This window comes from Alexandromys fortis, unplaced genomic scaffold (genome assembly GCF_014885135.2).
Source record: "Alexandromys fortis isolate MF-2015 unplaced genomic scaffold, M_Fortis_MF-2015_v1.1 scaffold_1, whole genome shotgun sequence".
In the NCBI taxonomy this organism is placed as follows: Eukaryota; Metazoa; Chordata; class Mammalia; order Rodentia; family Cricetidae; genus Alexandromys; species Alexandromys fortis.
The window spans coordinates 38,817,114-38,827,245 of record NW_026067927.1 but is presented as its reverse complement, the minus strand read 5'-3'; the positions used below and the strand labels follow the sequence as shown (position 1 = coordinate 38,827,245).

Sequence of the window (10,132 nt, the reverse complement as noted above, 5' to 3'; positions counted from 1 at the left end):
AAAAAAAAAAAAAAAAAAAAAAAAAAAAAAAAAAAAAAAAAAAGGCAGGCTGAGCAAGCCACAGGGAGCAAACCAGCATGAAGCCCTTCATGACCTCTGCATCAGCTCCTGCCTTCAGTAACAGACTATAACCTGTAATATGAAATAAAGCCTCCCCACCAACAAGCGGTCTTTCTGCCATGGTGTTTAGCACAGCAGGGCATCCGACACAACCCTGCGTGCAGGGATGGGGTCTCCAGTAGGCATGGTAAGCCAGGACACTGGTAGATTATGTTTTCAGCCAACAGAAAAACTCAGATACCTTTCATACAAACGATTAGTTGAACAAATCAAACCTGCTCAGGGGAATACATGCAGTCATGAAAAGGGGGGACCTTTACAAAGTGATCTGCAAGGTTGAATTACTAGGGTAGAAAACGAAATGTAACCACAGCACGAACTGTATGCTGTCATCTTTGGAAGAAGCGAGAGAAACTCCTGCACGACGCCATGCAGCCAGTGGCCCTCCTTAGGGAGACATTTTTGGTTGACGCATTTTAGAAAGCGAGGGAAGGATACTAGCATCCCGCACAGGTATCTGGGGACACACAAAACATAGCAAGCGTTACAGTGACTTCTACAAAGGATGAAGAGACCCAAACACAGCTCCATGGCTCACCCCCAATTCTTCAGGCTGCCTGCTGAGCTTCAGTCCTCCGCTCTCTCCTTTGCACGCTGACCACAAGAGCCTGGGAATAGTCCACAGTGGATGCTCAACGAATCAGTGACATCTTCAGCGATCCAACACCCTGCTAGAAAAAGTGCTTGTCTGCCTTCCTCTCACTACCACACCGCCCCCTCCCTTACTGGCAAACAGCCGCTTCTGTGACCTTAAGGATTTCCAAATGTCACAATGAACTCAATTACTTACCCTCCACATTCAGAGCTGGGCCTGGGGTCTACCAGGCGGATAACACTCAGAACTTTGCCCCGGGACCTCAGAGATTAGTGACAGAGATGGTTCTCTAAGCGGACTCTGGGAAACCAAGTGGTGAGCGCAGTGGCAGACACTGTCATGGGGCGGTGGGACATGCGCCTCGTTGTGCTTGTCAGGAAGAAGACTGTTGATGGGCAATACAGAGAAAGGAAGGAGCTCGAGGCTATATGGTGACAGACATGTTTGGGTTGTTCCTATTACTAGGGGTGGAGGACACAGTTCCATCTCCTCTGAGGCTGTTTCAGAAAAGTAGAATCCAGCTAGCACAGCCTCTTCTCTTCCACCGCGAAGAGCCCCGCCTTCTGTCTGTCTTCTTCTGTGCCTCCGTCCTTTCCATCCCAGGCTCCTATAGATGCTTGGCCCTGACTCTGACCAATGGGGTCATTGCCTGGGGTCCTCTTTCCTCCACCTCCACGTGTCCCTCACGGAGGGTCTCCAGACTAGCAACCAGAGAAACTACAAAGCGGAGAGAAAAGTGGAAGAGCGTCCTCTGGTGTTTTTCAGAACCGGAGCTCATGGACCAAAACTGAATGATGAGAATAGGTGAAAAGTCAAACCGGGTTCCAATCTGCACTGCCAAGGACGACCTCTTCCTGCCACAACAGCGTTGAGGACACCGTCCACCCAACCAGGAAGTCCCTAAGCAGGTACAGGCTCTGGAGACCAGTCATGAAGCAGACCGTTTCTCTTCCTCCAGCTCGTCTCCCCATCCTCCCAGGCTAATGCGTAGCTGTCCGTCTATGCTTTCCAAATGCTAGGTTGTGGAGGTGCGCCATGACATTGTAAATTAATTAACATTTGTATCCTAGACATTGAATCTAAGACCCCATGCATGCTAGGTATATACACTTCTATCACAGAACATCCTCAGCTCATGCAAAGCTCCCTGCATGGGGTTTTACTGCTTCTGATTCCACCCTCGCCTACCCTACTGCCCTCCAGACAATGTCTTTTCTTCCTCCTTTCTTCTTCATGCACTTGCTTGTGTTTCAGACTTCCGGGGCTTTCACGGGCACATGTGCTGTGGATGGCACACAGGCCTGAGCCTGAGCCCTGCCAATGTCTGCTGTCTTGTCTACAAACTCCTTTAGCCTTCTCCCCTATGGAAAATACATCCCCGCTTTATCTCCTATGCGAATAGCCTCAGACTGTGCAATCACAGCAGGGTTTCCTCCCCACTCCCATCAGCATATTTTGTCCTATGGCGGGGTGTCCCTTCAGCGTGAGTTAGAGCCTGTCCTCGAGTCTGCAAGCTCCCCAGCTGCCCCGGGACAGCCAGTATCACAGGCTTCTCTTCTCGCGCCTCTCCTGGCTACCAACTGCACATGTGGAGTCTGTATTTATTGCTATCACCCAAATCTAGCACTCAGCAGGGTGATGCTTCCTCTGCATCTGTTCGGGCTTGGCTTGGATTGGCTCACATAGCTGTGGTCCCCCTGGAGAAAGGCCCGAGGCTGAGTGAAACAAGCTGGTGTCCTCAGAGTCCCAAGGCTGGCACAGGCTTCTGCATGGAGACACAGGCTTCTGACAATGTGGCCCAGACACCACCATTCACACCGTGTCACTCAAACAGGGCCACACAGAAGGCCAGCCAGAGTCTGATGTGGGCATGTACTTAGCACACAGGAACTTTGAGAATCCTGGGGCTGCTTTAATTCCGCCTATGAAATGGTCAGAATTTCTTTTCTCTTGAAAATGTCCACTTTGTGTTATTGTTACTATTAGCTTTTCTGTTCTCCTAAATGGATACTTTAATGGGTAAGGAGGTGAGTGATTCTTCTACTTAGGTATAATCAGAACATCAGGCAGCAAAATAGAGCAGTTGAGCCGGTAGTCTTTGGACTAAGATTATACCTTAACATATATTTGTGTAAAAATTTGGAGTATAGGGGCTGGAGAGATGGCTCAGAGGTTAAGAGCATTGCCTGCTCTTTCAAAGGTCCTGAGTTCAATTCCCAGCAACCACATGGTGGCTCACAACCATCCGTAATGGGGTCTGGTGCCCTCTTCTGGACTACAGACATAGACACAGACAGAATATTGTATACATAATAAATAAATGAATAAATAAATATTTTAAAAAATTGGAGTATACCGGATGGTGGTGGCACATGCTTTTAATCCCAGCACTCAGGAGGCAGAGGTAGGTGGACGTCTGTGAGTTCAAGGCCAGCCTGGTCTACAGAGGGAGTTCTAGGACAGTTAGGGCTACATAAAGAAATCGTGTCTTGAGAAAAAAAGAATTTGGAGTTCTGAGATAAAGAGTTGGTTCAAACATGGTTAACTTGACTAATATAGACTAATAGGAAAAACAAAATAAGAATAAAATGGCAAAACTGTGTCACCACGTCTACAAAGTTCAGAAGACATTTGGAAGGGGTGCCATGACCCCACTTCCTTTGTCATTCTATCTGATCTTTGACCTTTGATTTTGACCTTCCCCTTTGTTTCTTTTTTCAGGGGCTTGGAGATTCAGATCCTCACACAATGTCTCTCCCAGAAGAACATCCCAGTCAGACACTTGGCAGCAAGACGCCATCGAGTCACCAATTTTCGGTATGAACTTGACATCACCATACTGCCCACAGGCAACTTGTAAAGACTGTGACTGTACACAGATGTGTCTGGGTGTCGCCTGGAGGGCCAGGGTTTCATTTCAGGGACTTCATTTAAAAAGAACAACACTTTATGTACATGCGTGTTTTGCCTTCTGTGCACCATGTGTGGGCCTGGTGTCCACAGAGGCCAGAAGAGGACATCAGATCCTCCGGAACTGAAGTTACAGACCGTGTGGGTGCTGGGAACCAAGATGGGTCCTCTGGAAGAGTGGCCAGTGCTCTTAAGCACTGAGCCACCTCTCCAGCCCCCTTGACAGTTTTTGCTGAGGAAGCTGCTCTACAAGAGACAAGCCCATCTCAGTCCACTCTGTGCTCTTTTTCTTGCAACAAAATGACCGAGAGGGGAGCAAGACCGCACTGGGCCACTGGACCCAGAAGCTGGGGGTTATTGACTTAATTTTCCTTTTTTTTTTTTTTCTTTATCTTTCTCCTCTGGGGATAGACCCCAGGGCCTTGCACTGGTAGGCAAGCCCTTTACCCCTGAGCAGCTCCCCCAGGGAAATGACATACACTTGGGCTGTAACCTGAGATAGTAGACTGTCTGGCTTCTCAAGGAAGACCCACAGATGCTTTTCAAGAACGAACTGATCTGTAGGCAGGACCCTATAAGAAAGCAAGGTTTTATTCTCTCTCTGTAGGACTTTAGATGGAAAGGTACACGGTGAGGAATCACTTACAGTTTGTTCTGCCAACAACTGTTCCCAAACACTCAATAATGCAATCATTTACTTAGGAAAATACTCGGACGACAGCCTCCTTTGCCTTGCATTCTGGAGTATTCCGAAATTCTGGTGTCTACATGATCTGTCCTGGTTTCTTCCAAACAAGGCCGCAGCTCACCTCAGCCATCCCTCTGTACCGCCACCAGAATGGCTGTGCTAGACAGCTCTCAAAAGCCACCAAGTCCAAACCTAAACAGATCCACCAGCCTTTGCCTCCTGAGTGCTGGGATTAAAGGCACGAGACGTCCCCGCCTAGCTAAGGATGTGTCTTAAATTTATCTCTTGAATGATGAACCTGGCATTCTGCCCGTTTTCAATGACACATTCAGCTACTGGTGTACTGCTGCTAGTGGTTTACTGAGGCAAGGACACCTTGCAAAGATGAATGCTTCTGTGGGCAAAAATCATTACGTTTTCATTGATCTCATGGCTTCCACGCCCTCCCCCTCACAGCTGCCAGAACTGTACGCATCAGCTGAGAATTTTAATAACGAGAGCAAGAAATCAAATTTCCAAAAACTCTGCGCCACCTCCTTTGAGGAAGCTCGGCAACTCCTCGGAAAAAACCTGGGTACTGTGCCATTTGCTGCTTCTGGTGCTGAGAGAAAAGATGAGCCCCGCCCTGCCGTACAGAGCCCGGTTAGCAACGAGGAGCAGAAGCTCACGTCCATGGCAGATCTACTTCACCACAGCCTGTTGATGGGCTCCCTCGTCCCTCTGGAGCAGTTTTCCAGGACCCAGAATAGACTGATCCAGGCAGGCATCCCTCCTCCGGTGCACACATTTCCGTATGGTTTCAGGACCGACGAGCCGATAGTTACGCCAACGCCCTTTAGAAAGAGGCTTCCAAGCCACACCTTCCGGAAACTTCTCCTGGCTTCTGTTACCCCGGACAGGCTGGTGTTTGAAGATAAATCGATGCGATTCTTCTCCTTGGAGCCAGGTAATATAAAGAGGCTCACCTGGGGGATTGCGGGAAGGATGCAAATCTTGCTAAGAATCTAGGTCGATTTCCAGTCAAACGCTCAAGCATTGACCTGCGAATATCTTGCCTATTCTAGGGTTTGTAACTTATGCTGTTGCAGCCTTTGGTGGCAATAACACAAAGGAAAGGGTTTTAAAACTTCCATCCTGTGCCGGGTGGTGGTGTCACACACCTTTATCCCAGCACTCGGGAGGCAGAGGCAGGTAGGACTCTGTGAGTTTGAGGTCTACAAGAACTAGTTCCAGGACAACTAGGGCTGTTACAAAGAGAAACTCTATCTCAAAAAACAATAAATAAGTAAATAAATAAATAAATAAAAATCCCATCCTGTGAACACTACACACGTACTCCAGGGGCTAAGGTGGGAGGATTATTAGTTTGAAGCTAACTTGGACAATTTAACTAGACCCAGCCTAAAATTAAATGGTGAGGGATTGGGGGTTAACAGAGACAGCAGGAAGTTACTCATGGCAGAACACTTGTCTAGCACGTTCAAGGTTTTGAGTCCAACCCCAAGAATGACAAAATAATAGAATAAGAGAATCTAGGGGCCGGGCGGTGGTGGCGCACTCCTTTAATCCCAGCACTCGGGAGGCAGAGGCAGGCAGATCTCTGTGAGTTCGAGGCCAGCCTGGTCTATAAGAGCTAGTTCCAGGACAGGAACCAAAAAGCTACGGAGAAACCCTGTCTCGAAAAACCAAAAAAAAAAAAAAAAAAAAAAAAAAGAATTAAGAGAATCTAGGGCCAAGACTCACATCCATCTGTGAGAGGGGACGGTGTGAGCAGGACACGTGACAGCCCCGATGAAGCTCGTCAGCTCCGGAAACACCTGCCACTACTCCTTTTCTGCATCCTGGGCTTGTTAGAGTGTTATCCTTATAGTTTCCTTGACTTCATTGCCTTTCACAGTTGGTGGTATGTGTGCATGCATGTATGCATGAGTGCATGTGTGTGTGTGTGTGTGTGTGTCTGTGTGTGGTGTGTCTGTGTATTCCCTAGACCTTTCCAGGTTGTTTTATATCTTTCTTTTTTTTTTTTTTTATTATGTATACAGTATTCTCAGTATTCTGTCTGCATGTCTGCCTGCAGGCCAGAAGAGGGCACCAGATCTCACTACAGAGTGTTGTGAGCCACCATGCGGTTGCTGGGAATTGAACTCAGGACCTTTGGAAGAGCAGGCAGTGCTCTTAACCACTGAGCCATCTCTCCAGCCCTGTTTTATCTCTTTCAAAGAGGATCACTGGCAGGAAGAACTTTGTTTCTGTTTCTCACTAGTTTCCCTTAGGATATCAGAGACCACATACAACAGGAGGCACTCAGTTCCGGGGTGATGTGGGATGTTCCTCTGTATATGTGTTGCTTATTAGGGACTTATTCAGTCTGTGGAGGGTGCTGATGTGTGATTCTTTGATTCTTTCTAGGCAAGCAGTTCCTGGACCTAGTGGACCTGGAGTGGCGGTATTTCAACGGACTTGCAAAGTGGGGCCACATTCCCAGGAAGTTCTCATTCATGGACATAAAATACAACACTGAGAAGAGATTTGTTGAGAGCCAAGGCATGCCTGGTCCGTTTTTTCCTCCTCTAGTTCAGAAGACTTTGGTGATTTATCCTCAGCTTGACCATCATGAAGAGGGACATTATTCTCTTAAGTGGAATGTATAGAACACTGTCAGTAGATCCGGACACGGATTGTCGTGTTTGAGAACATTAAATTTATACAGGAGACAGAAATGCATAGGATCCATTTTTCTATACACCATCTGTGCAAAGCCTAAATCCAAATACTCACATGGAGAAAAATGCACACCTGATCTGCTAACATTAGCCCTGGTTCACGATTATGACACTCGTCTGAGTCAGGAATGGAGATTCGAGAATAAGTCTCCAGCAAGAGCCAATCTTTACAAAGTTTACCTGACAGCACAAGTCTCCACACTGAACCCTGGATCCCACTCCTCCCACAGGTAAGTGCATGGTGATTCCATCCCATAAAAGAGTTGAACAACACAAGAACAGAAGAGTTAAAAATGGGTACAGAGATCAACGGGAGGAGGACCCAAAATAAAGTCTATTACTCAGAGGTAGGGAGGAAGGGGCACCCATCAAACAAGAACAGGGTGATCTGAAAAAGGAACAAGCTGGAAATCTTGGAAGTGAAAAATAAACCATTGAAATAATGACACGAACTCCCATGCCACCCCCCAAACCCGGGTACGTCAGAAGAGACAGGCTAGTATTTTGGAAAGCGGTACTGAGAGCTTCTAGCTATACATCAAAAGGGATGCTATGGAGGATTCTCTATAGCAATCAGATAAGGCAGAACACAGCAAGAGCAGAAAAGAGGTGAGTTTAACTCAGCATCAAGCAGGTCATTTAAGATATAAAGAGAAGATCTGGAGAGGAGACTTGGTGGGCGGGCACTTGTCCGGTACGGACGAGGCGCAAGGTTAAATCCCTAGCAACAGAAAGGCAAAAACAATAGAACAACACAGTTATTCAGAAATGAAGAAACACACAAGACTTCATATAGAAAACCTTTGTTACATCACTAACAAGAAATTAGGAATAAATACCACCCCGGCGAAAGGGCAGCAAAACCGCAGTGCATCAAACAGTAGAGGAGACAGAATCTTATAAAGAAGAATGAATTCCACTAGAATAAGTAAATGACGGTGGAATTTAATTAGCATTAAACATTGGAGGGCAAAGGTCACCTACTGCAAAGTCTGAGGGAAGCCAACCACCAAGCAGCCAAATTCTTCAAAGAGCTGGAAGTTCAATAAATATACTTAAATATATGAGAGCCTCAGAGTGTTTACTGTCTACAACCCATTCAGAACCAAACAAAACAAACTCCATTAAAACAAGGATAATAAGAACGCAGAAGAACCAGGTGGCGGCAGCAGCGAATGCTTTTAATCTCAGCACTGGCCAACAGACTGAGTTCCAAGACAGCCAGGGCTGTTACACGGAGAAACCCTGTCTCAAAAAAACAAAAACAAAAAGAGCCCAGGAGAAATGCAGGAAATACAAAAGAATGGGCGAAGTATTCATTTCATATGTATACATGACTTTGTACATATTATGTTCATATCTGTTGCTATGTATCCTAGAATTGAATTAGAATGCGCTTAGGCTGAGGATGGCAGCGCACACACGCACACCCCATGCTCAAGGTCACAAGTGTGGTGAGAGGTTGGGTTTTTGAGCAGGGTTGCATTTGCATGCGACTGCAGTCCCAGAGCTGGGAGACAGAGGCAGCCTGAAATTTTGAGTCCGAGGTCAGCCTGGTCTGTGTAGTGACAGCCTGTGTCAGCAAGGACAATGACAGCAAGCAGGGTTCTACGTGTAAACGCTACTCCCCAGCCCCACCCTTGCCTTCCTTCCCTTTCCTCTTTCCTTATCATTCCTGGTGAGGCCAGCTACAGCCCTGGCTGGCCTGACACTTGTTACGTGGCCCAGACAGACTGTCAGCCTACACCAGTTCTCTTGCTTCTGAGTTTCAGCTGTGAGAGATACAGGTGTGCACCACCGTGCTTGGCTGAATTCATCTTTCATTTTCCACATTTGTGCTATTTTTGTTTTGTTTCATCGTTTTACCTTTGATTCTCTTTTTTACTTTTTGAGGCAGAGTCTAACTGTAGCTCAAGCCTGATGTGAACCCCTTCAGCCTCAGGTTTTACACACATTCATTTTTAAAACGGGATCTTAGTGTCGAAAGCTTTACTGTCTGTAAATAAGATTTCTGGGCCATGTGCGCTTGTGTATTTAGTATGCAAAATTTCCTGAAGCTAAAAATTCAGTTACAACTTTTTTCATGAATGTTGTAGTTCCAAAGGTTTTGGTCATGCTAAGGTTATGAGATGAACAGGCAAGTTTTCCATAAGCTTTTGAACAATAAAAATATTATGTAAAGTCCAGCTAAAAGCTCAACTGAAAAACTATTCCATTGAAGATAGTACTTGTTGATTTAATTCTTTTATGCGTGTTCATGCATGTGCATGCGTGTGCTCATGTGCATGTGAAAGCCAGAAGTCAAACCAAATATTTTTCTCCAATCATTATCCACCGTAGTTTTTGAGCCAAGGTCTCTCTCTAAGCCTGGCACTCTCTGATCCAGTTAGTCTGACTGGCCAGCAAGTCCCTGGGATTCTCTTGTCTCTACCTTCCCAGGGCTGGAATTAGAGAATCCTGCAATTGCTCGCACCCTCTCCTCCCTCCCCTCCCCCCACTCCTTTTCCCTCCCTCTCCCTCCCCCTTCCTTTCTTTAACACAGGTGCTAAGGATTGAATTGGAGTACCCATGCTCACTTATTGACTGGGCCATGTCTCCAGACCCCTTTCTGGCTGTTTTTATTATGAAAATAAAGATTCATAAAACAACAAAATTGTATAATATAAAACCAACATCAGACAGGTGGTGGTGGCCCACACCTTTAATACTAGCACTTGGGAGGCAGAGACAGGAGGATTTTTGTGAGTTCGAGGCCAGCTTGGTCTACAGAGTGAATTCCAGGATAGCCAGGGTTACACAGAGAAACCCTGTCTAGAATAAACAAAACTAAAGCCAAACAACCAAACAAATAAAACACCAAATTTTAAAGTCATTAAGGTGAAATTTTAGCCCATTGTTTCATCTGGATTTTGTTGTGTCTACTGATGTATTTTGAATGCAATCTTGCCCCTCATGTGTAAGAATATTATACATACACATTTATTGTGCACCTCAGAGAATATGCCACATTCTTTCTTGACCACAATAAAATTATCCACCAAAAATAGTGGCAATGATTCTTTGGCCCCATCTTTGTGTCTACATTAGGCTTTCTTT

General features: G+C 46.1%; 1 protein-coding gene across 1 annotated transcript; it reads left to right on the top strand.

Moving 5' to 3' along the window:
* The first annotated feature begins 4,697 nt into the window (after positions 1-4,697).
* Positions 4,698-6,964, top strand: CUNH9orf153 (chromosome unknown C9orf153 homolog). The gene is made up of 2 exons (XM_050143768.1): positions 4,698-5,259; positions 6,723-6,964. Exons 1-2 carry the CDS (start codon positions 4,698-4,700, stop codon positions 6,962-6,964), a joined length of 804 nt encoding a protein of 267 aa, XP_049999725.1.
* Positions 6,965-10,132: the final 3,168 nt, after the last annotated feature.

Excerpts from the sequence above, each read along its gene's own strand:
- CUNH9orf153 (XM_050143768.1), top strand. The coding sequence starts at position 4,698 with ATGAATGCTTCTGTGGGCAAAAATCATTACGTTTTCATTGATCTCATG. Across the intron at positions 5,260-6,722 it reads ATTCTTCTCCTTGGAGCCAG|GCAAGCAGTTCCTGGACCTA; the intron begins GTAATATAAAGA and ends GATTCTTTCTAG.